Source organism: Pleurodeles waltl, chromosome 10 (assembly GCF_031143425.1).
Source record: "Pleurodeles waltl isolate 20211129_DDA chromosome 10, aPleWal1.hap1.20221129, whole genome shotgun sequence".
Lineage (NCBI taxonomy): Eukaryota > Metazoa > Chordata > Amphibia > Caudata > Salamandridae > Pleurodeles > Pleurodeles waltl.
Genome location: NC_090449.1, coordinates 949,518,623 through 949,543,968, shown reverse-complemented (window position 1 = coordinate 949,543,968; position 25,346 = coordinate 949,518,623). Strand labels below are relative to the sequence as shown.

At 39.6% G+C, this 25,346-nt stretch overlaps 1 protein-coding gene across 1 annotated transcript in view; it reads left to right on the top strand.

Moving 5' to 3' along the window:
- The window catches only part of COL1A2 (collagen type I alpha 2 chain), a 57,423-nt gene that overhangs the window by 16,578 nt on the left and 15,499 nt on the right, over nt 1–25,346 (top strand). Inside the window, exons 11-38 of the mRNA XM_069211760.1 lie at nt 1,026–1,079; nt 1,189–1,233; nt 4,810–4,863; nt 5,735–5,833; nt 5,941–5,985; nt 7,466–7,564; nt 7,831–7,884; nt 7,995–8,102; nt 8,807–8,860; nt 8,957–9,055; nt 10,059–10,112; nt 10,566–10,664; nt 11,161–11,214; nt 12,062–12,115; nt 12,205–12,258; nt 12,486–12,539; nt 14,160–14,204; nt 16,375–16,473; nt 16,603–16,710; nt 18,654–18,707; nt 20,261–20,314; nt 21,665–21,718; nt 21,831–21,884; nt 21,979–22,086; nt 23,281–23,334; nt 23,429–23,482; nt 24,012–24,173; nt 24,955–25,062. Of these exons, the coding sequence (XP_069067861.1) occupies nt 1,026–1,079; nt 1,189–1,233; nt 4,810–4,863; nt 5,735–5,833; nt 5,941–5,985; nt 7,466–7,564; nt 7,831–7,884; nt 7,995–8,102; nt 8,807–8,860; nt 8,957–9,055; nt 10,059–10,112; nt 10,566–10,664; nt 11,161–11,214; nt 12,062–12,115; nt 12,205–12,258; nt 12,486–12,539; nt 14,160–14,204; nt 16,375–16,473; nt 16,603–16,710; nt 18,654–18,707; nt 20,261–20,314; nt 21,665–21,718; nt 21,831–21,884; nt 21,979–22,086; nt 23,281–23,334; nt 23,429–23,482; nt 24,012–24,173; nt 24,955–25,062 (2,034 nt within the window). The remainder of the gene's footprint in view (nt 1–1,025; nt 1,080–1,188; nt 1,234–4,809; nt 4,864–5,734; nt 5,834–5,940; nt 5,986–7,465; nt 7,565–7,830; nt 7,885–7,994; nt 8,103–8,806; nt 8,861–8,956; nt 9,056–10,058; nt 10,113–10,565; nt 10,665–11,160; nt 11,215–12,061; nt 12,116–12,204; nt 12,259–12,485; nt 12,540–14,159; nt 14,205–16,374; nt 16,474–16,602; nt 16,711–18,653; nt 18,708–20,260; nt 20,315–21,664; nt 21,719–21,830; nt 21,885–21,978; nt 22,087–23,280; nt 23,335–23,428; nt 23,483–24,011; nt 24,174–24,954; nt 25,063–25,346) is intronic.

Genomic DNA, 25,346 nt, shown 5'->3' with positions numbered 1-25,346 from the left:
TTTTTTTGCGTGAACGCCTTCCTTGCGTTAATGAGATGCAAGGAAGGCGTTCCCGTCTAAAAAAATGACGGCGATGCAAATGCGTCGTATTTATACTCCCGGGCAAAAATCACGCCCGGGAGTGGTCGGGTCAAAAAACCCCGCATTTGCGCCACTTTTTAACGCCTGGGTCAGGGCAGGCGTTAAGGGACCTGTGGGCTCAAAATGAGCCCACAGCTGCCCTCCCATGCCCCCAGGGACCCCCCCTGCCACCCTTGCCCACCCCAGGAGGACACCCAAGGATGGAGGGACCCACTCCAGGGACATTCAGATAAGTTCAGGTAAGTATACATTTTTTTTTTTTTTTTTTTGGGTGGCATAGGGGGGCCTTATTTGTGCCCCCCTACATGCCACTATGCCCAATGACCATGCCCAGGGGACATAAGTCCCCTGGGCATGGCCATTGGGCAAGGGGGCATGACTCCTGTCTTTACTAAGACAGGAGTCATGTAAATGGCGTCTGGGCGTCGTTTAAAATGGCGCAAATCGGGTTAAGACGATTTTTTAGCGTCAACCTGACTTGCGCCATTTTTAAGACGCCCTAACGCCATTTTTCCCTACGCCGGCGCTGCCTGGTGTACGTGGTTTTTTTCCACGCACACCAGCCAGCGCCGGTCTGCTTGCGCCGGCTAACGCCATTCAATAAATACGGCGCCCGCATGGCGCTTCAGAATGGCGTTAGCCGGTGCAAATTTTTTTGACGCTAAACTGCGTTAGCGCAGTTTAGCGTCAAAAAGTATAAATACGGGCCATTGTTTTTGTGATAATAATGAATACATAATGCTATAGCTTTTTGTATATAAAATGGTGCATGATATTGCTACATACATGTAACTCGCTAGCCATTGTTAATGAGGTAATATCAATGTAAAAATGAGTGAAAACACAAATAAAGAATTGATAAGCAAAATATGGTTCCTTGAAATATTTCTACATGTGCATCATAATGCAGTTTATCTAATCCTCCTTCATTGTGCTTTTTGTAGGGTGCCCGTGGCCTACCAGGAGAGAGGGGGCGTATAGGAGGCCCTGGACCAGTTGTAAGTATTGTTTGGTATAGCTTTTTCTCGAAGCTGATAATAATCCGCCATTCCTGTAACAAATGGCACATGAACTCACATATTTATTGTCCATCTTTTACTTTTCCAGGGAGCTCGGGGAAGTGATGGCAGTGCAGGTCCAGGTGGCCCATCTGTAAGTACAAAAGCACATCATTAACTTTTCAGTAAGCATTATATATAGTTATCAATACCCAAAATAATGATTTTGTGGCCATTGAATAAATAACATAAAATATTCAAAATCACACTGGGGGGCAATCATATCGTATTTAATACTTAACTTCCCATAAATTTTGTGTACATTTGGGTCTCTGGGCTAAGGTTTAATCTGGATTTGCACAAAATCTGTAAAATGAAAATGCTTCACATAAATTTAGTTTCATATCAGAGCTAACTTTTTCCTAAAAAGCACTGTTGGACATGATCTCTAGCATGCAAATGAGTAAATCCCCATAATTTGATCATTATAAAGCCCGAAAAGGGCCGAATAAACTACAAGACAAATATATTGAAGTTACTATAGGATAGTTTGCTACCTAGTGTTTGTGACCAGGAAATTGCACGTCATCAAGACATTGCACTCCAATGTAGCAGAAAGCAACTCCTTGTGGTTTTGTACTGTAAGGGAGTGGAACTCCAAAGTGAATTGCTATTGCATTGTTATCTAGATTTGGCAGTACTTTGTTTCTAATAATGCGAGGATGTTGAGGCCTCTAATTTCCTGCTATGATGCTCCCTGTACAGGTGTATTTTGTCACACCCTTAATTTGTGATGTCATTATTTTATGCCACACCTTCTCTATTCCAGACTCTGGTTTCTCCCCCAACCCTGATGTCACCCATATATCTGTAGTACCATGTGTTATGTTTTATAGTAGTTCTTTCTGTACCTTTTAAGGAATTGTTCTTTTGACTGCAGTGGTGGCATACTGTTTTCACTCACCTTCCTTCAATGAATTATCATGCATGTTTAAGTATTTTACAGTACTCTTCAACAGCAGACATATACCAGCCCACTATGAGGCGCATACTAAGAAAGCAGCAGTGCCATTCTCAGAGACTGCAGAGGGCTTGTTTATGCCAACACAAGCAAGATTGTGTTGCCGGAAGTGCTAAGATATTTAATTTGCAATCTGATATAATGTTCTTTTGTTATGCGCAACAAGAACTGAAGTCTGATCTATCAGGTTGTGAGAAAGGCACCCCAGGATCATCAAAGGCTCAAACACGTGTACATAAAATGAAGTGCCCCCTCTTGTACACTCATCTTGTCTCTGACGAGTTCTGTGACAATGGAGAGGCTTTCAACCTTAGGCAAATGAAATTTATAAGGCCATTGAACTGCAATGTGATTTAGAAATTCCCTTTATGCATAAAAAGGGATAGTTTAGTTCTTACAATACAAGGGATTTAATTGGGAGACAATAGGAAGCTATTAGGGATGTGAGACATTGGGCCTGATTACGAGTTCACCAGAAGGTTTAGGCCATCCGCTGAACTTCCAACTGGGAGGTTCCAGCTAGGTCAGCAGGTGGAAACCTGAGTTTCCGCCTGCTTGCCTAGCAGGAAACACCCTACAGCATTGTCTCTGGCTCGTAATCAAGCCAGCGGCAATGCTGTAGGATGCAGGGTGCACTAGCACCTTTGCCATGTTCACGGTCTGCAAAGAAAAGAGTGGACACGACGAGGGTGCTGGCTAGGGGGACCATTGCACTGCCCATGCCAAGCGCATGGGCAGTGCAGGGGCCCACTGGCGCCCCTGTACTCGTTCTCCACCAGCCTCTTCATGGCGGTGTTACCGTCATGAAATTGCTGGCAGAGAACAAGGTCATAATCCTCAGGGCAGTGCTGTTTGTGAGATTAGGACTGCCACAACCGCCAGACCACCAGGATCTCTGATCCTGGCGGTGCTGGCAGTCTGACTGCGGCATGACCGCCATTCCATGGTCATAATGTGGCACTCGGACCGCCAGTCTCGTAATGACGACCATTATGTTTGAATACCTTTAAAAACGGGTGTTTGTTTACCCTCCCCAAAATCCCTGGTGTCCTGTTTGCTGTACATTCTGCCTAGTTCATAATATTATCTCTCCACAGTGCTGGTTAAACGTGTTAGGTTTTCTTTCACACTCCACTTTAATGTAGCCACACCATTTCTTACTATATTGCTATCGAGGTGTCTATGGAGCAAGAACACACTGATTGTCCATAATTATGCATAGGGCAGCCATCAGGCAAGGAGCTTCCTACTCTTTATGATTTTGGGTTTGGCACTCAAGCGCTCAGTATGTCTGTCACCTGCAGGATGACAAATATAGCCCTCCTGCTAGAGTCACATAGATTGCTGAGTGACTATACACAAAACTTCTTTGTTGAGGAAACATGACAATGTACTGGAAACTAGTAGTTCACAGTTCCATAATGTTAACCCTAAAACTTATCACAAGGAGATGAACGCATTAATCATTTCTGACATGGCTGTTTCATATAAAACTTATTATAATCTTCCTCTGACAATTAAGGTCTATGACAAACATATTGCATCATCAAATACACAACTTGATTTATGTGTGCATTACTTGTACTTAGATATGCCACCTTTATTCCCTATTTCAGTCACCTTACCTTAAATATATTTCTCTTTCAATAACAAATGCATAAAAGCACTCCATGCAACCATGCCTAAAATGAGACATAGTGAAACACTGTAAATATTTCAAATATGCTAAAGTTGTGCTCAGGTAATGAAGAAATATTGCAGATCTAGGTATCACTTTTTTGTCCATTGTTTTAAAAATCTTTAATTGCCCAGATTACAGTGGCACTATGTTAAAAATATACGGTCATGTTACAGGTTGTGTGGTATCTATCGGTAGGACACTGCTCTCCTGGATCACAAGTATACCTGGGATTACTAGTTGCGGAAATACTGAGACTGATTTTACTAGATGGAAATGCTTATTGTAATACTTAGAGCAGGACAGAAAGTGCAGACAGCACAAGCTGAGTTTGTCTAATGGCATCAGGAGCATGAAATGCTCCCCACTGCCTCCAATCATCCAAGGGGCTACTCATGGATAGCCAAGTCCTCTGGACCTCAGGGATCCCCACTCCTAATTCTCATTTGCTGGGAGCAGGAAAGGCCCAATTATTCTGCATAAAATCTGGATCGGCATACAGATATTGGTCCTGTAAACCGAAGTCTGCATCTCAATCTCCATTCTGGGTAGAAAAATACATAATAGCCAGATTTCGATGTGGACATACTGGCTGGAAATGATAATTTTGGTAAGCTGGTATGCCACTCCTAAATGTTACTAACTTGTTACTAGGCCAATATCAACATGTCTATGGTTAAAGGACAAATTTTTATTTGAAATGAGATATGATTCACCATACACAATGATTTTGGATTATGGGTCAAACAAGATAGTTCTTCACTTTTTAAGACTAGTTTTTGTGTGGGCTAAAAACGAAATGGTTGCAGTCAGACTTAAAAATCCTTAAAACTAATATATATTACTAGACTGAGCACCCTGAGTTTTGTATATCAAATTCATATTAACACCATTCCAATCTGTTTTGCCATAGTCAGGGAATAAAGGATTGATAAACATCGGGACAGTAGGCTTATCAATTTTGTTTAACCTGGTGCATTAACAATGTCTGATGCCACATTTATGAGACAATTTTGTTTTAATGTTTACAGGGCCCTATTGGTTCCGCTGGTGCTCCAGGCCTTCCAGGGGCCCCTGGTGTCAAGGTAAGAATAGTTCTTCAGGTTGAACACTTCCATTTGACGAAATCCCCTCCTTTGCATGCTCAATTTTCCACCAAGAAAGAAGACCTCTTGACTTGTATTTTTTGAACATTTATTAGAAATATATATCCGCATTTTCATTAGTTGCCTAGCGTACTTGACTAGGTTTTGATACTTTTGAACTGGTAATAGCACAGTGAAATATTTCTCATATAAAAACTTTAGTCTGATGTCAAAGTGGGTTCCTGTGCCTACCACTGATACATTGATGGAGTAGAATGCTTTAAATGGCAAACAAGTACAGGTTCACACTTATGTAGCTATTTCTTGTATATACCTTGAAAACCTAAACAGTCTGCCATCCTTCATAAGACGTAAATCAACTTGGGAGGCTACTGTTAATTAAGTCATGGAGCCCAATGGCAATATGTCTGAGTGACCAGTGGCCATGAAATACATGACTAACTAACTATTTCCTCTACATATATGGAAAGGATGCACCAGGTATTGGTTTGTATTACAATAAGTTCTAGAACGTTTTGTAAGATTTTTATGTACAACCTTTGAGGCCTTTGCTTCTGATGGCTCATAGACCACCAATCATTGGTCTGTAGACACATTTTGATAGCTCAGTACTGCTCCTATATAACTGCCACAACATGCTGCAAAGGAGGTAGCTAGGGATATGTATTATCATAGTAGAACTTAACATTTGCCTCTGCATTATCATAAAAAAGCGCAGAGAAGTGTCTCTATGTGTTTGAGAGTTAGTGTGTGTGTGTGTGTGTGTGTTCGTGTGTGAGCATGTGTGTCATAGCTAATTGAAAACAATCTAGGAAGACCCACAAGTAATGTGTATATTTTTTCTCAACAGGGTGAAATTGGTTCTGCTGGAAGCACTGGTCCTTCTGGTCCTGCTGGTTCTAGAGGAGATCCTGGCCTCCCTGGCTCTGTTGGCCCTGTTGGACCTGCTGTAAGTACAGTTCAAACATTTCTTTAATAATATTTATTTGTTAAAAGTTGAAAGAAGGGTCATACCGTAAATATTAGTAACACACATTTTTTTCTTTTCTCTAACAGGGTAATCCTGGTGCTAATGGTGTAGCTGGAGCAAAAGGTGCCGCTGTGAGTATTAGTATTCATGTGGAGGAACTTGTAAACATTCCCTATGATCAGGAATATTCCCAGTGTGATAAGGAATATAATGAGTTACACCAAAAATAAAGATTATGCAACTATTTTTGCAATTTGTTCAAACATTTTATGTCGTACTCATCACTGGTCACTGCCAACTAAGTCAACGCTGTGCAGGCAACAAAACCAGATCTCAGCCATGATGCCAACAGAAGGTAATGCCTATTGTAGACTTCTGGCATAGTCTCAGCCTAATTTTCTGATACCACACCCATTAGCTCATTTAAAGGCTTTAGAATGCAGCATTAACTACGAGCACTTGCTTACATTCTCAGTCTTGAGTTGGGTGAAAGAGTACTGTAATGAAGCAGGCTGGAGCAGTTGATATATGCCCTTTCATGGAAAGATGGGATTTGAGTGATTGGTTGGAAAAGCTCCCTGCTATTGTGCATGAGAAGTTATTAAGTGTCCTGCCTTCTCATTATATGGACAGCTATTGATTCACTAAAATAGCTCTGTTAGTGGAGTGATGTCATAGAGCTTTTTACACACATGAAATGAGAGGGCATGCAGCTTTGCCTACACATTCTGTGTCACCAGATAATTCTCTGCCTTTATTTCATTGCTTGATGGACTGCGTTTGTGAAGAGGGTGGGTAATCAGAAATCAAAAAGTGAGGGTGCATAGGGGGGTTGTGGAAAACACCCCTTCAAAGTAAGCAGAGGGTACAGAGATGCTGCTTCCCCCACTGGCATAAAAGAAGCAGATGGGACGATGGAAACACAAGAAGTTCTAGAGCATGGCCCACCTCCATGCTAAAGTCACCCTTCCCAGAACAAAGCAAAAGGTTTCAGATATGGGTAGCTTAAAAACAAGCAAGGTAGATACAATACAGAGACGAAGGTCCAGCAAAGTGGGATTCTCGCCATGGGAGACTCACCAACTGAAATTATGTGTCAGAAATTTCCCACAGTACTATATGCTGGTATCACATGACAACACTGGTCATATGTAAATCTTTAGCAGCAAAACAAGCTATATTAACAACTGAGAGACTAAGGGGAAGTGCAGGGAGTGGAAACTACAGAAAGAAAACAAATATTTTGGAGTCCTGTAATTAATTTTTATTCTTGGCACGTCTTTCGTGTTCACTGAGACCAAGGGTAGCAAAGGCAATGCCAGCTCTGCCAAAGGGGATATCAGCAGTGGTAGCTGCTACCCCTGATATTCCTCAGGTGACACTCTTAGTATATGCCGTTGATTCCAGATTATGCTCTTAAAATGAAACAAGAATTTAACACTTATTCATAAACTTTATAAAGGGAACTATTCCTTAATTGTTTGGCAATGGTGACAGTCATTATTTGGCATGTGCTTCTGTTATTTAGAACTAAATTCATATTGCTTTATCCAAATGATATAGATTATCTTTTACAACAGCTGTACCTAAGTAAGTGTTTCTCTCCTACAGGGCCTTCCTGGTGTGGGTGGTGCTCCTGGTTTGCCTGGTCCACGTGGTATTCCTGGCCCCCAGGGGGCAGCTGGTGCTACTGGTGCCAGGGGCCTTGCTGTAAGTACAACGTTTATCACATGCAGTGCTTATTTGCAAATAATTTCAAAGCTGTGTTCGTTTTTATTGTACATAACTGAAGTTCATGATTTTGGTATTGTGTTAGCAAGTGCTTAACATCTAAACCAAGTATCATCAAGTTCCTGAAGTTTTTATTTCATTGACATTCATTCTGAAGCCATACACATGATGATGGCTTTCGGTCAGTAAGTGAATACCTCTTGAAACAGAATACTCATGTATTTGTTTTTTTTGTTTTGCTGTAGGGTGACCCAGGAACTTCTGGTGGAAAGGGAGACACTGGCTCCAAGGGTGAACCTGTAAGTAACAAACAGGCTCTTTCAAATGTAATATTCTGGCAGGGTTGAAGAGTACCCTTCCATATTGATCTTATCATTGTATCAAAGTTTACTATATTTTTCTCCTTCAGGGTTCTGCTGGTCCCCAAGGTAATGCTGGACCATCTGGAGAAGAAGGCAAAAGAGGTCCAAATGGTGAACCTGGATCCTCTGGCCCTGCAGGCTCTGCAGGCATAAGGGTAGGTTTATTGGCATTTTTGTTATCAAATTAGGGATCAGAGAATGGCAAACAAAATAATTTAACTTCTTAGTTGTTTGTAACTATTTTTCCAAGAACATTCACAAGGCTTTCTATAAGACACAACCTGTGTACTACAGTTGAAAATTAATCTCTCTATATATTTGTATCATATTTAAATATGTACTATTTATATTTAGTTTCTTAGTGATATTGCACATTCACTTTAGGGATGATGTTGAATACGGAGCCTTCAATCAAGTGTGCTCATTCCTAAAAATGTACTCTTATATATTTATTGTTGACCAAATAATTAGTTACTTATTATTACAGTGTAAAGAAACTATCAAGTTGTGCACTGTGCACAAAAATAGAATATGATTGAGCTATATAATGGAAATGACTCCACTCTGGCCATCATTCCAGAGGATCTTAGTAAGGGCATTATGTATTAAAATGTCCATCCTAACATCATGTAGTACATTTAATCAACCATAGTAGTGTCCATATCAGAATGAGATAATCTACTAAATTAAAATGGCTAGAATAGCCTGAGAACACTTTATTGTGTGCTACTATTTTATGAATTATTCCAAATCTCCCTCATGCTGCGTTACGTTCAATATAGTGCATTCATGGCCCAAGTAGTCAAACTGTTTTGGTTAATGATTCTACTTAACTTTTTTTGTATTTATTATGTTGTAGGGTGTTCCTGGAACTCGTGGTCTCCCTGGTGCTGATGGCAGAGCTGGTGGAATGGTAATGTTACCGACTGAAATGATCTTGAATTATTGGTATTAAAGCTCATGATTTATGGTTGTGTTACTCATGGTCATTGGCTTTGGTGTTTTCTAGGGCGCTCCTGGAAGTCGCGGTTCTTCTGGTCCTGCTGGTGCTCGTGGTCCTTCAGGTGATGCAGGACGCCCTGGCGAGCCTGGTCTCTTGGGAGCAAGGGTATTTTGAAATTTGAGTTTATACATTATGATCTTTAAAAAATGTAAGGAAATAATTTGTAATAAATGTCAAAGACAATCAGTTAAATGCATTTGTAAAAAGTTCAGGCCTAAGGCAAAAGTTGAAGATTTCTGAGTATGTTAGAGCACAGTACTTGCTGTCAGTTCTGAGAGCTATTCTTGAGTTCTGTCTCGCTAGTCATTTAGTAAAATCAGTGAGTATACAATTCATATCCAGCAGATGCAAGTTAAGCAAATAGTAGTTTTTTAGCTCCTGTGGAGCTTAGTTGACTTAGCCCTTGAGTATAATCTGGCAGAGCCCATATGTAGCAGCAACCTCAAAGTGGCATGAAATCTTTCACCTTAGTGGTAATCAGTTGAAATTCAAGTCTCTTTTCTGTATGCTGAAGTGAGAAAGTCAAACAGACATCAATTTGCATATATGGAATGTTAGCTTAAGAAAGCTGGGATGAAAAGCCTGCATCAAGTTTGATGATACCATTTCAAAACTTGACTTAGAGTTTGGCGGATGGGTTACTCCGTCACAAACATATTATGCTCTCCATAGGCTATTATGGGATCGTATTATGGTGGACGGGACATGCGTCACATTTGTGATGGAGTAATCCCCTCTGCCAAACTCTAAATCAGGCCCTTAGAATTAAACTTTCTTTTATTTTTCAAACAATGTATAATAATTATTAGGATCCTATAGTATTGACCTAAATAAACATTTCAAGTAAAACATATCACAAAAAGAGAATCAATAATAATGTGTAAAGAAAATGTATTGCCTTAATTGATTATTTTCACTTTGATGGAGTTAGATTCATTTTTAATGCTAAATAATCAAAATTAAATGCGTGAAAGTTATCACAATGTGAAAATAATATATTTGTGTGTATGAAATTATAACTACAATTTTCAAAAGTGAGTGTGAGTTATTTATTTGAGATGTTTACCAGTAATGGGTATTTCTAACATAGTTAATTTATTTGTTATAGGGAATTCCTGGTTTCCCTGGAAATACAGGCCCTGCAGGCAAAGAAGGTCCCGCTGTAAGTGTAATATTCTCATTTTCGAAAGCAGTGCAACATATGTAAATAATTTACAGAAGGTAATGTTAACACATAAACATCTGTTCTAGTCTGTTCTTACTATGTGGGCTGGGTTGTTGTTGATAATAATACAACAGACTTAAAGACCACTTAGGACTAACAAGGTGTTTGATAAATTGAGATGAGTGATAGTAAACCCTTTTATTTTTTTAGTGCTCCACACAACTAAATATGTTGCAGTAAGCGCTACATAAAAATGAATTATTCTAAATTGTTGTTGCTTTGAATACATTAAGGTCCAACTGGGGCTGGAACATTTGAGATTGTGAAAGAGGACATGTATAAATCCAGCTCTGCATAGGGATATGGTTTTCAGCTCAAGTGGATGAATGGAATTTTGAAAATGCCTGGCCATATATTAATGAAAGCATGTTTATTGTTTATGTTTTGTAGGGTCCACAAGGCATTGAAGGTCGTTCGGGTCCTGCTGGTCCAACTGGTGCTAGAGGCGAGCCTGGCAGCATAGGATTCCCTGGCCCAAAAGGCCCAGCTGTAAGTAACTTGGAATATGAGTGAAGTGCCACCTTCATCATCATAGCCGTTTATAGCATTGGAGCTCTCCAGGAGACAAATTCAGACTTCCCTTAAGGAAAATCAAATTATTGTCTTTAATTGATGTAGAATAGTTTGCCACTTGCGATTTATTGCCTTTTCTGGCAAAAGTGATACCCAAATGTTTGAGAGTATAAAAAGTGCTTATTGAAGGCAGCCACCATGATTTTAGCTTCTTTGTGGATCAAAAGGTAGCTCACTTTGAATTAACTAATTTTCCAACAATTCACCACCTTGAGTCTGTGTGGTTGCCTTTATCCATCAGTGCAAGTTCATTTCAATCTGTAGTTTGCAAAAACTGAAAGTTCACAGTTTCCTTCCCTTATAAGTGCCACAGTTGCATCCACATTCTTCAAATCAAAATATGTTATTTAACTTTTTCCAATTAGAACTTGACTTGTGTTTTGTGTAATCAGGTTCTGTTTATTATATCTAGGGTGAGCCTGGCAAGAATGGTGACAAGGGTAGCCCTGGACCTTCCGGTGCAAGGGTATGTATGTGTTTCTGCTTTTGTATTGGTGAATTTAAAACAACCATAGCACCTTTAGCTATACTCCTTTGTTAGAAGCAAAGAGACAAATGGGAAACAACATTGTATTGGCCTTATTCTGTCACTTAAATACTCAGTTCAGATGTTTGTGCATATGTAATCTGTTCCATATTCTACCTATGCATGGACAAAGCATCACCGTAATCTGAATCCCATGCATTAGTACTGGTTGCAAAGATTTCTCAAATGGATACAACACTTAGGTCGGTATTCATAATAGGCATCACAAACAGAAGAAACTTTAGTGTTCTAGATGACCATGAATGTCTCATAATAGCTAATTGTTTAGAGTGCAAGCAGCGCTGCCCTGGGGATTCCGACCCCCTTCCTGCCAGCCTGTTTCTGGCGGTGTACACCGACAGGAAGAGGCTGGCGGGAACGGGTGTCCTGGGGCCCCCTAACAGGGCCCCAGCCTGCTTTTCACTGCCTGCGTAGCAGACAGTGAAAAGCGCGACAGGTGCAACTGCACCCGTCGCACACCTGCAACACCGCCGGCTCCATTCGGAGCCGGCTTCAGTGTTGCAGGCCGCCTTCCCGCTGGGCCGGCGGGCGCTAACAATGTTAGCGCCCGCCGGCCCAGCAGGAAGGTCGGAATGGCCCCAGCGGTCTGCCAGAGTAGGAATGAGGGCCTTAATGTGTTATAGCCTGATTATATGGTACACCTGGGTAAAGCGTATTTAAATGCATCGGACAACAATTGCGAAATTGTAGGTCATAGTTTAAACAAAAACATGCACTTTTTGTAACATTGAACAATACATGTGTAATGAATGTTTAATATTTTTAGGGAGCTCCTGGTAATGATGGAAACAATGGTGCCCAAGGTCCAGCTGGTGTTCTGGTGAGTACCATTTTACTCAATCATGTCATGGTATTATCCAATCTTCAATACAAGTACCTCTTTATTTAATAATATATTTTATTTTTTAGGGAAATGCTGGTGAGAAAGGTGAACAAGGCCCAGCTGGAGCTCCTGGTTTTCAGGTAAGAATTTCAATTGTGCCATTTTATCAAGAATCTTTTGACCTTTCATGGAAAACTAGGCAAAATGTTGCTTTTTAAAGCATCAGTATATGTTTGTTGTACTATTTTAAGTGAAAGTTGTTCTAGTTAGCTCATATCTAATGGCTTTTGTGTTTAATAGGCCTGTTGAACATATGGCATATGTTCACAAAATGGATGTATTTGAATGTTTCTTATTTACCTTTTAGGGTCTGCCTGGTCCCGGAGGTCCTGCTGGAGAAGTTGGCAAACCTGGAGACAGGGTTAGTAATCCACTGAAAATAGGAGATGTATGAGATTATGATAACGTTGCTATCAATCAGTAAATTCAGTTCATTATAAATTGGATGGCTGATGATTATTCTAGTGGTAAAATACATTTGTAATGTCTTTTTGGAAAATGTACTCTATGCAACACCTAGTTTTGAATATGGTAGGTTTGTGGTTCAGAGAAAAACCTTCAAAGAGGCTTTCCATTCATTATTGTTTTTTTCCAATCAGTTCTAGTCTACTACAATGGTTTACTAGTAGTAATCATTGTTATTGTGGTGATACATATTATTATTATTATTATTATTATTATTATTAGTAGTAGTAGTAGTAGTAGTAGTAGTAGTATTAGTATTATTACTATTAATGGTAGTAGTAGTAGTAGTAAAAGTAGAAATACTTAAAAATATAACTATGAAGCCAATCCATTGCCATGGCCAGTCCCTGTCTCTTTTTCAGTTAATATTAGTTAAACCCTTCTACTCTTCAGTCTTTTCTCTTTAAGCTGGAACTGGGATTCTAAGTATAGTTTTAAAAATGGGTATTTCAAAATTGTATGTGAAGGGTTCTATAAGCATGTGTTAAAATTCAAGAAGGAATCTCAGACGCAGGCCTCATTAGGAGTCTGGCGGTCCAAGGACCGCCAGACTTGCATTGACGGTCGGACTGCTTCACTCCAGGTGGTCCAACTGCCATATTACAACCCTGGTGGTCGGACCACCAGGGGACCACCATGCCTGCCAGGAACATGGTTCCTGATAGGCTGATGGCGGTCGGACTCGTGGTCAACCACGGTAGTGCTGAACTCAGCACTGCCGATCTGATCACAACACCTCTTTCTGCCAGCCTTTCCATGACGTGATCCCCACCATGTAAAGACTGGCGGAAACACAGTGCAGGGTGCCCATGGCATGGGCAGTGCAGGGGCCAGCACCCTGTGACAGTCGGCATTACGAGGATGATGGTTTTCTATGGTGTTGGCCTTGGCTTCCTGAAGGGAGCCAAGGCCAGTACTGTAGCACTGTTCCCGCCAGTCAGCCTGGCAGGAGCATCATAATACAGTGTTCCTGCTGGTCAGCCCAGCGGGAACATTGCAATACAAGGGGGGATGCTGCTGGCATGACTGTGCCATCCACCCTGCAGCTTTGGCGGTCCCGTGGTGGGACCACAAAAGTCGTAATGAGGCCCCCAGTCCCATCCTGTTATATTTACCTTGAATAGTAAGGGCTGAAGTACCCTGATCGAACTCTTGACATCAGTTCAACCAGATGGTAACATCAGGCATGGGGTGCTTTTTTAAGTGCAGGTTTAGGCTCCAATCACTCTTACATTTCTAAATAAGCCACTAACATGAACAGAAGCCTTTTCAAGGGACTAGCAGTCCTGAAAATCTTCAGTTATGCCCATACACAAGGTCACCATTAACCCTGTCAACAACTTAATTCCCCTTTCATAATGGACTCTGATTCAATTTTGGATTTCTTTATGTATTCAAGATGTAGTGAAGGAACACTGAACGGCATAGCTTAAACTGTTTTTTTAGCTTATTCCATTTCATTAAATAATCTGTTGTGATATTTTCAAATGTAATGAAATGGTTTTACTTGTTGCAGGGAATACATGGTGACCATGGTCCTGCTGGTCCTGCTGGCGTGCGAGTAAGTATGAATTTATAATTCATTTTTTGTCTATTAATGTGATTAATTTACAGGCGCATAGGTTAGGGTCACATGTTGTTTTTGCCCAAAATTTAAGTTTGAGCTGATGCAAATTGTACATTGACTCAGGCTTCTCCCCACACAAAGTCCTTGAGATATTTCCAGGAGCAATTTGCATGGGTGAAATAATTCAGAGCAAGAGAAACATTGGCCCCAATTTAAGAAAAGTGTTGCTGCATTATATGCAGCACCACTTTTCTTGCCCCCTTAGAGTCCACCTAATGCCACCATGTGCGCCCTTTATTAAACATATGATGCACCATGGCGCAGGTTAGGGACAAGAGCGTCAACATTTTTGACGTTATTGTTGTACTTAGTAGGACAAGCTCCAAAAATGTTGGCCCTAATCCTGAAAAGTACAGGGAGGCCCATTATAATAATGGTGTGCCTCCTTTTAATGCCTGCTCTGTGCAGATGTTTAGAAATGCCACAAAAAAGGTGCATACATTCTACTGCACCATTTTTGTGGTCCCCCTAATGAGGGAACTTCCCCTTGCATACATTATGCCTGGCACAGGCATAATGTGGTGCAAGGGGTTACAAAGTGGCACAATGCATGCATTGCACCACTTTGTACATCTGGCGCAGCAAATTTGGCCTTGTTGAGCCACATTAGCATCATAAAAAATTATGCTAAAGTGGCACAAGGAGGCTCTAGGCCCTCTTAAACTTGGGCCTTATCATATTCCTTATTTAGACTGTGAACAAAGAATCAAGGGTTATAGAAAATATTGATATATTTTAGAAAATGTATTGAGTGCATGAATACCTAAAGGTCCCTTGGCTATAATGTGCATCTGGAAATTAGAAGCTAAGAAAATAGGCTTCAACATTTTACAAAAAGGCCAATGTGAAAAGGTCTGCCTAAACTGAAGAGATGGCTCATTCTAAAGTCAAGGAGAAAGCCATGAAAAACCCTCCCATCCATTGAGTATTTTTTAAACAAATTGTACTGTAAGACGTTTTGACTGGGCAAATCTTAATACCCTAGTTGTGGTGGAAGGGGGCACTTTTGTACTTTACAAAGACATTTAAATAAAACACTTTGTGACTAGGAAGCCAATGTAATTTAAGGGGTAAAGTACCAGCCTTCATGAAATGAGGAGCCTGGCAGACACAATATCTAGCTTGCTTTTGAACCATTTGTAGATGTCTCAGTTAGCCTTTTTGGATTATCAAATAAAGGCCATTACAACAGTGTAAAGTTGCACCTACTGTGGCAGCAACCTCCTATCTTCTAGCAACTGCCTAAAGGGAAAACAGCAACATATGCCAACGGTATTTCACCAGGGCACATGCTATGGGGCTCTTTTGTCCTCCAGTTGTACAGAAATGGGTAGAACACCACTGGATGCTGTATATCTCATGTTAGGCATACATGTACTGCTATTGCAGTAAAAATATTGTACAGCAAATTTTACAGACTTTTCTGAATTCAAAGAAATTGCTTCAAATATTTCAAATATTCCATACAGCAATTTCTATAAAATTGTGTCAGCAGTGATACAGAGTAGAAGGGGTAGCAGTCGAACTAGTGCTTGTAGTAAGCAGAAGGAAGTACCCTAAGAGGTTGAAGTAAAACCTTGTTCAGAGTTTGCGCTGCAGTGACATATGCATGAATACTGCATCACATATTAACAGTTGGCAAATAATGTCATTAACAATTGTCTCCACATGTTGTTCACAAAGGCAATGCCTCCACAAATACATCAGAAAAACAAGATTAACATAATTTAACATCAAACTCTAAAGCAAAATCACTCAGTGCCAATAGCCAAATAGTTTAAGGCATTGCTATGAAAATAGCATATCACGGGAAAAATGCTACCTTGACAATCCAACTCATTACTTTCCAGCTTATGAGCTTATGCATGACATCTGTCCACTGATCTAATCTCTTACATGAACCATGATTTAAGGAAGCACATTGCTTAGGAAAAATCATGATAATGTGCTTACTAAATATGGTGATTTTAAAAGGTAGTATTCCAGACTTCACTTTTTATGGTTTGTAGTTATGTACATTAATATATAATACTCAAGTCCTCTATGTATTTTTAAAAAATGACCATTGTACCTGGTGCTATACTAATCACAATGTCTTTCCCAGGGTGAGCGTGGTGCTCCAGGCGAAAGTGGCTCTGTTGGACCTGTCGGCCCTGTTGGATCGCGTGGTCCATCTGGTCCCCCTGGCCCTGATGGTACTAAGGTAAGTTCAACTGCTTCACCTTTTAAATACATATTAAATAGTTTAATATAGGATTCTCAGTATAATCATAATGTTAAAAATGTACAAAAACAGCAATCTCATGACTTTCCTTTCTCTTATGATTCTAAGGGTGAACCTGGTCTTGCTGGTTTAGCTGGTGGTGTTGGCCCATCTGGCTCTGGTGGAATTCCCGGAGAAAGAGGTGGTGCTGGAACACCTGGTGTCAAAGGAGAAAAGGTAAATGAAAACAAAGTGATATGCCTCACCTACTCTAATTCTCCATTAACATGAACTAATGGATTGTCAACCTCCCCCTGTCTCCCACTGAGCTGCTAATTCTTGTGCATATCAACAGCACACATTACTGTCCTATAATGGCTGGTGCAAAGGACACATCAACAGGTTTGTGGCCCGTGGTCAAAACAATGTGGAACCCTATATATTTCTTTATTAGCATTATGTCAAAGAAAGCTGACTAACAACATAGACCTCGTTTACAACATCTGTGCAAATCCAGGAACACACTGTGCCCTTGTAGATTTCAATTGTGTGAGGCACTGTATTTACCATATGCATAACTTGCACTCAGTTCTAGTTTTTGAACTCACATGTGAGACCTAATCCATGAATTGCGTGTTTTCTCCAGTTCAGTGAAGTGAAAATTGGAGAACCTGGATCACACCTGGGAAAATCTTGGGGATAAATAGTGCGTGGTGCATAATTTGTGCCTGACCTAGAATTCTGATGAAGACACAAATGGAAATTTGTGCCCAAATCAGGGTTTGTATCAAGGTCAGAAAGAGGTTTTGGAAAAGGCTCAATTTCTTAGATGCCTCAGGTGATGAAAATTAAAACTAACACAACAGCATAGCCAGTAATGTTTGACTCCCTAATGAGCTGTACTTACTTCTACTCCAAGATTATGAGGCCTATGATTTTTTATGCCGATTTGATGCCTCTTTCCCCAAATAAACTCTCACCAAATTCTGCTATTAAAGACAGCAGGAAAACACGTGTACAAATAGGAAATTACATGGGTCTGACATTTCTGAGAGATTACACGTGAACTTGAAAAGTTCTGTTTGAGATTAAGTATGGTAAAGTATCCATAAGACTTGTCAACAAAAGAAAAATATTGATTGTCAGTGTCTTATTTAAGATATATATATATATATTCCTATCACATCCATCAACTTGAGAAGAGGCCTGCTGTCCTCCTAGCAACTCAATGAAAAGCACTCCCATTACAGCTAACTCCACTGTATAATTTAAGCATGGACACTGTTGATTCTCAACAATTCATAATTGCAGTTATCTTACGTCACGGATCTAAATGTGATGTGCTCTGGATCCTTTGTTTACTCTATTTAAACATTTTCTCCGATAAATAAAATAGTCTGAAATAATTTCCTTGTGAAATCATGATATTGGGTATATGGATGTTTCTACAAATTGGAGTTTTCCCCTTTGCTTGCCTAATTAAAGAAAAGTCACAGCAATATAACAATTGTTCTTTTTTAAATGAGCAAAGCATTGCTTACTTGTGATGTTATGATTGTTTAGATAACAGACCTAAAAGGTGGAATGCTCTAGAATGTTAACATTCAGGCTAGGCAGGCATGGCCAGCCTTTTTCAACAATGCCTGCTTTCTTTCAAGTTGTAACTGGACTTGCAGCTTCACCTCAGATCAGCAGAGAAAAGTACATGCCACTGTCTAATATACAACAGGGACACTAGAGTTCTACTGACATTTGTAGTCAGGTGACCTTTTTTCATATCAGAGTATTTTCTTATGTTGGGCTTAGAGAAAAACAATTTGTAATCCTAAAAATGCAAAACACAATAAGATGTGATGGCAATAGTACTTTTATTTGGAATAAGCAGTTGCCTGGAAAATCATTACAAACTAACAAATGTCCATGCAAGACATAAGTCAATTTTCAATGTAACATTTTCAAAACACTCCAAATGTAGTTTAATTATCAATGGATCGCACGCTTAAATGTTGTATAAGCAAGCCCCAGTCATTTTGGCGCAGTACTATTAATGCCCACCACTTCCCTACATTTGATAAAGAAGTACACATATCCAATAAAGCCACAGAGAACCATGCCACTATGAAGCATAATGATACAATTACACTTTCTGTGACACTGAAAGAAGTTCTTCTTCATTGTAGGGTGAACCCGGAAACCGAGGTGAATACGGAAACCAAGGAAGAGATGGAGCACGTGTAAGTACTTTGAATTGATTAGGCAAATACTCGCTGTGATATCAGCAAGGGTTTAAACCCTGTACTCTCAGATCACTACACTGGACAGACAAGGTATACATTATTTTTTTTTAAACAACTACTGCATCTTGAAATGCATAGTGAATATACAGCTTTCCCAAGTTAAAATATGGTGTACTTTCATATTGATTTGAGTCTGGTAACATTCTAGTAAAACGTACCAATATATACAGGTAAACTAATCCTATCTAGGAAGTCAATGATACTCAAAATACCTTGGCTTTTCCTTTACAAGTTACAAGTCTATGACAAGGTTAACACTGCCTACAACATATTGACAACAGCCAATGGGTAAAGATGGAGAACATTAAAATCAGTTTTACATTTTGAATAAAATACACCACTGCTTCTACTAGATGCAAGCAAAGTGTGTTTTTGGACATAAAGGAAAATATTGCAGATTGTACCAAGCTACCTAACCTTACCATTGGTGCTGTTATCAATTTGTTTATCTAGTCCTTCTCTTTTGGACTTGGGAGACCACATGTTGTAGTGCCACTACTAGTATGTTAAATGCACACAGAAAAGGTGGGATCAGGGCAAAGTGCCCCATACCCAGTGCCCATTAAAAATTAGAACATTGAAAGTTTGAGAACTTAATTGTAGGTAATGGATGGCAAAGTGCTTGGTATGTGCCTTCTCTTCCAACATTCCAATGCCTTTCTTTCCCTTCCTTCTTCTGTGGGTGGTATGTTGTAGCACCACTATAACACTTCTATCTTGGGCTATGCCCAAGCTAATTACCTTCGCCATGGTTTTGGCCTCAGAACAGAGACGAGGATGCATAATAAGTTGGGGGTAAATATTACCCATACGATTCCCTGCAGGTAAGAGCACCCTACCCTTCAGAAGAAAGTAGTGCTGTCAGAGCAGGAGATATACCTTACTTGAAGAGAAAGATAACATGGCTTCGTTCTCTTGTGGCCCTCCCTTAGCCTCCTCTGGTGTATCCCATTATCACACAGTGTCTGGGCACCTCACTTTGAGTTGTCTGAGAGAGAAGACCAATCAGCCAAAGGAAAGCAGAATATATCTATTTACTAATTGACAGAGTGGTCAACAGAGGGGCATAATGCTATAATACTGAAATTTATTAGAACAGGAGACTTTCTTTAAGTGGCAGAAATTCTGAAAGAACATGTCACACATCAATAATGATGCTTAGTAACATCTTAGCTAAGGAAGAGGGTTTAAGAATGTTCATTGTGGCAGCTTCTCTGCTCCTCTCTAATGCCTTATCAATTACAATGGGGCTCAAAAGAAAAATAATTTCTAACGTTAGCCTAGCCCCACATCAAGAATAAGGCTTTGGTAGCCCATGGTTGGATATGAATGTTGTGACTGTACCATTCATGAAGACTTTCCAAAGGTAGCATCAACAGATGAAGAGAAATGTAAGGATAGTGCTTAGACAGTCAATATTTTCAATAAAATGTATTGTTGATTCTGTTTGACTACTCAATGGTAAACATTTAATCATGTATTATCTTTAGGGCCCTGCTGGTGCTTCTGGTGCTCCTGGTCCATCTGGAGGTCCCGGTGACAGGGTGAGTCTACAACTACATATCATCTGATAGTATAAACATGGTTGTACTTTAAAGAAAACATATTGCCACCTAGTAACATACATTCTGGGTGGTTTTCGGCTGACAAGTTATTGATTTGGTTATTACACATTTTTATATATAATAGATCAGAAAAAGCAGTTTAAAGATAAAGAAAGGCATTGCTCAGCCAAACATAAAAATCCACATCATGTAATCCTACCCAACAGCACTAAAATAACCATCAATAACAATTTCAGAAAGTCATTCATTTTTATGATGTCTGGTTGGGTTTGGAGATCTACCTGGGAATTATTCACTAGGGGGCCTGATTCACATAGTAAACGTACACTTTTCTGTAAGTTCACAATTGTTTGCTATTCCCAAAGGGATTTATTTGTAGTATCTTCACAAGTGCAGACCCTCTGCACATAAAAATATAGGACTGTCCTATATTTTTATGTGTGGAGACTCTGCACTCATAAAGATACTATTAATAAATCCTTTTGTGAATAGTAAACAGTCAAAAACTGGCACAAAAGTGTAAGTTTACCTTTGTGAATTAGGCCCTATATGCCCCTTTCATTTAGATATTTTTCTCTTTTTCTAATTGAAAGTGAGCATTGTTCTGAGATAATTGGATTATATATGCACAACACCCAAGTCACATTTACAGTTACATGATATCTTTGGGTTTTTCTTAAACTTGATGTTTGAGTGCTTGTTTTGACTGTATTGAATTTAGAAGAACATGGGCATAACATTGGTTCTCTCCTAATGTCTATAATTACTACAAAATCTCTAAACCAGAAAATAAGTTCTCATAAACACGGTATTTCTATGCAAACATATTATTTTACTCACAGATGTCAATTGACCGAAATATCATTGTAAGTGAAAATTACATCATACACCCTTTGATTGTCAATAACATTCCAGGGTTCATTATCTTCCCATCCTTATGCATGTAAGACCAATCTATTGTTTGCAGAGTTGCAAGGGAACGGTTAGGAGAAAAACTACAGACTGTGTACAGGGCCTTTATAATATATTTACTTTCTGTTTCTATCTTCATAAAACCTGTGACCAGGGTAGTAAGGGCAATGCCGGGGTATCTAAGGACAAACTACAGACAAAAGCTCGTAGCACTGGCCACCCCTAATTAGTATTCAAGATTCAATAGTTAGCCTTACCTGTCCATTTCTGTTGAGAGTAATAGCCATTTACTGAACATTTTAACTTGATATCAAATAAGATATCTGAGCCATCCTGCCGCTGTCATAGTGACAATTGATCATGCTCTTTATTTGGTACTGATGTAGGACAACATTAGAATTTATTTTTATTTTTCAGGGTGAATCTGGTCCTTCTGGCCCTGCTGGTCCTGCAGGCTCTCGAGGAGCACCTGTGAGTATCCGCCATTAAAAGTATTCCACTAATACAAAATAGACTTCGGCAAGAAAAGCTACAGTTCTATGCCTGCACCACTTCTCATCTGATGTTTTTCATTTCCTTCTAGGGTGAACGTGGTGAACCTGGCCCTGGTGGCCCCACTGGCTTTGGCGGTCCTCCTGTATGTATCTACAACTCTTTCTAAATGATTATTAGTTCAATTGCATTTTTTCATAGTGTAATTTAAGATTTTTTACACATCCCATTTTTAATAGGGTGCCGCTGGACACACTGGAGTGAAAGGAGAAAGAGGCGAAAAAGGACCTAAAGGTGAAGGTGGCCCACAGGGTCCTGTTGGTGCAGCTGGTTCTAGTGGTCCTGCAGTGAGTAGCCTCCATATATAAGGCCAACATTACAGAACTGGCTTTGTTGTATTGATGCAGAGTGTTGCAATTGGAGATCAATGTCACATGATTTTTAAGAGTATATCACCCTGGTGTTAGGTGCATAATTGTCCTTTTAACAGGACTCTTAACCAATCAGGTGGCTTCGTTGACTAATGCATGGATCTATTTTGATCATATCGCTACAGCATCTCGAATAAGGGCACCTGAGTATGTCGTTTAAAGCACCTTTGGTCCCGCTGAGCTTTTCTCATAATGGTTAATCAGCGAGGTGGGCTGTATATATTATAAGTGTCAAAAGACCCATTGGAAAAGTGTTCATGTAAAATGTCATGTAAGCAGATCATAATGCTCTGGAATTGAGAACACCATAATGAATCTATCGGATCTTAAGTGGACACAGCTTTGCTGATTCCACTCTTATAAAACAATGCAAATAGATGAAAACAAATCCAACAAAAATGTGTCTTTTAGTTTTAGAGCAAAATGTGTTTGTGTAAGAACAGAGGAGAGTGCCATGTTCTTCAAGCCAGCCACTGAGTGCCTCTAACTAAATGGCACTTTTGGTCTATGGTGAGCCTACAAAAAGCAGAACCCAAAGCTGTTAATGATATATATGATGATTTAACCTGAAAAAATAAGAGCACATAATAAAGACTTTGAAACTTCTTCAGTGTTCAGTAGACCTTCCGGTCAAAATAAAAATACTTGGCACCAAGCAAATGATGTTACAAGACCCATGGCTATGTGTAAAAATGTGTATTTCTTCCCTGCTAAAGAGGTCTTAATTAAATTGCTCTGATAGGGTCTGTCAGGAGAGATTCAGATGTGACAACACTAGACTATACAGAGCAATGATGAAGGGTGATAGTTGTTTTCTTAAAATCTGCACCCACAGTAGCTAAAATATGCCTTCAGAAAGTAGTGCTATTTGCATGTTATGCAGTAAATGATTCTTGTAACATTATTGCAACATGTATATGTAATGGTGTGTAAATGTTTGTCATGATATCAAAGTAGTGGTAAGTACAGATTGACATCTGAATATAGTCAGGTGTATGTTCTCACACTAGGGCTAAGGAATTTGCATTTGGCTATAATATATTATTGATTATAATGCTAAAGCATGCATCTCTCTAGAATATTTATATTCTACAATCTCCCTCTAATTAGGGTCCCAATGGTCCTGCTGGAGCTCCTGGTGCTCGTGGTGATGCTGGTCCAGCTGTAAGTATCAGTCTTGGCCATCTAAATATCCTTTATTTAAGTTTTTCAGTTCTGGTTCTTCATCTTGAAACCTCATATTGGTGTCTGTTTACAGGGTGCTACAGGATTCCCTGGAGCTGCTGGAAGACCTGGTGCACCTGGCCCTGCAGTAAGTCAACCCTAGAAATAAAAGTAGGCAGAAAACAGGACTAATTTTTAACCTTTATTCATTAACTTGATAAAAAACATTTATGTATCAATGAACAGCTCTATTATTGCAGATGTCCACATTGTTAGTCATGAAAAACAGATTAACATCTTGTTCTTGAAGGATCTAAGTAATTTCTCTATATCCTTGATAGAGCACATAATGGATTACACATTATCAAAACAATGGGCAACAGCATTAAATATGCATGGATTAGGACATACATGGTACATAAGTTAAATTATAACATGGCCATTAATTTTAAGAACTTCCTCTCCCTAGCAGCGCATGTTACAATATGGTCAGTTAAATCTTAACTCTAGGATCATGATTTTCTTCTAGTGCTCCTATTTTAGTCTGCTTTAAAGGAGCAATTCGGTGAATGATATTGCAATAGGTATAACTACCAAAACATAATTCATGAAACAAAACAGCACTTTAGAATGCCTATTGTTTGTGATTGATACACATTTTTCTGCTTTGTTCCTAGGGTATGGCTGGCCCACCTGGCCCAACTGGTCATGCTGGCAAAGATGGCCCAAGAGGTCCACGCGGTGATTCAGGCCCAGTGGGTCGTCCCGGTGAACAAGGTGTTGGTGGTCCCCAAGGTATCTCTGGTGAAAAGGGTCCTTCTGGTGATTCTGGGCCTCCTGTAAGTAGTCATTTAATTTAGAGTTAATAATTGATAATGATTAGGAATGTGTCTGCTATGGCCTTTATCAATGAATGCTGCTGCTATATAAAAAGAAAAGCCTATGACTGTACATAAGAGTTTAAGTGTAATTCTGTTCTGTCTAATGGGGAAAGATGGGTTGTTAGCCAAATAACAATACAAAACATTAATAGTTCAGCAGCATCTGATGTCGCTGATGACTTGTCTGACTTGGATGCAAGTGTCAATGTCATGGTGAGTTCCTGTGTGACATAAAGACCAAAAATAATATTTTGCAGCTGTACAGCAAATAATTTGTTGCATTCCTTTTTAGACATCTGGGTTTATCGCGTGTACTCAAAAATTGCCCAATATCACTTGTGTTGTAAATGATTGTAAACATCTTGGAGCAAAGCCAACAGATCTTGATCACAAATGTCCAACTTAATATGCTGCTGGGAATTAACTAGGCTATGTACCAAACGATAATGATTATGCACTGTGTCACAAAATCCATATACAGGGAATCTACCTAGAATGATGCACTAAAACTTATGAACTGTGTGACTTGGCTCATACATAGCACAAATGCTGGTGTGTTCATAGAAAGAAGCATTGATAACTTCAAAGTACTTCCTATTAGTCGGAGTAGACACAGCTCTTTGGTTGGTGCATGGATTAGGCATTATACAGAGTAATGATTTAATAAATCTTTTAGATGTTTCACAGTGCGAGAGACATGACTTACTTACAATGTACCTGTTTCATTCTCCTTTCTCAGGGTCTTCCTGGTAGTTCAGGTCCATCTGGTGTCTTGGGTTCTCGTGGTATTCTTGGTCTTCCTGGTACCAGAGGTGAACGTGGTCTTCCTGGTGGTCCTGGAGCGAATGTAAGTTTTGACTATTATCAACCTCACAAGAATGTAACATTATCAGACCAGCATCAGCAATTCCATTAACAATTCTGTAGCTTCACGCACCTACAACATTGACATCTGTCTCCATTGCATACCGGTCTATGTACTAAATTTTGAATCTTTCCCTGCAGCCAGTATCTTCATAGATCTCTACCTTGCGAGCAGTCCATTGGACCTAAAATATGTTTGCTCAATTTAAATACCAGTACCAACTGTTCTAAAACTATAATGTTTTAATGTTAAATAAGTGCAATAAT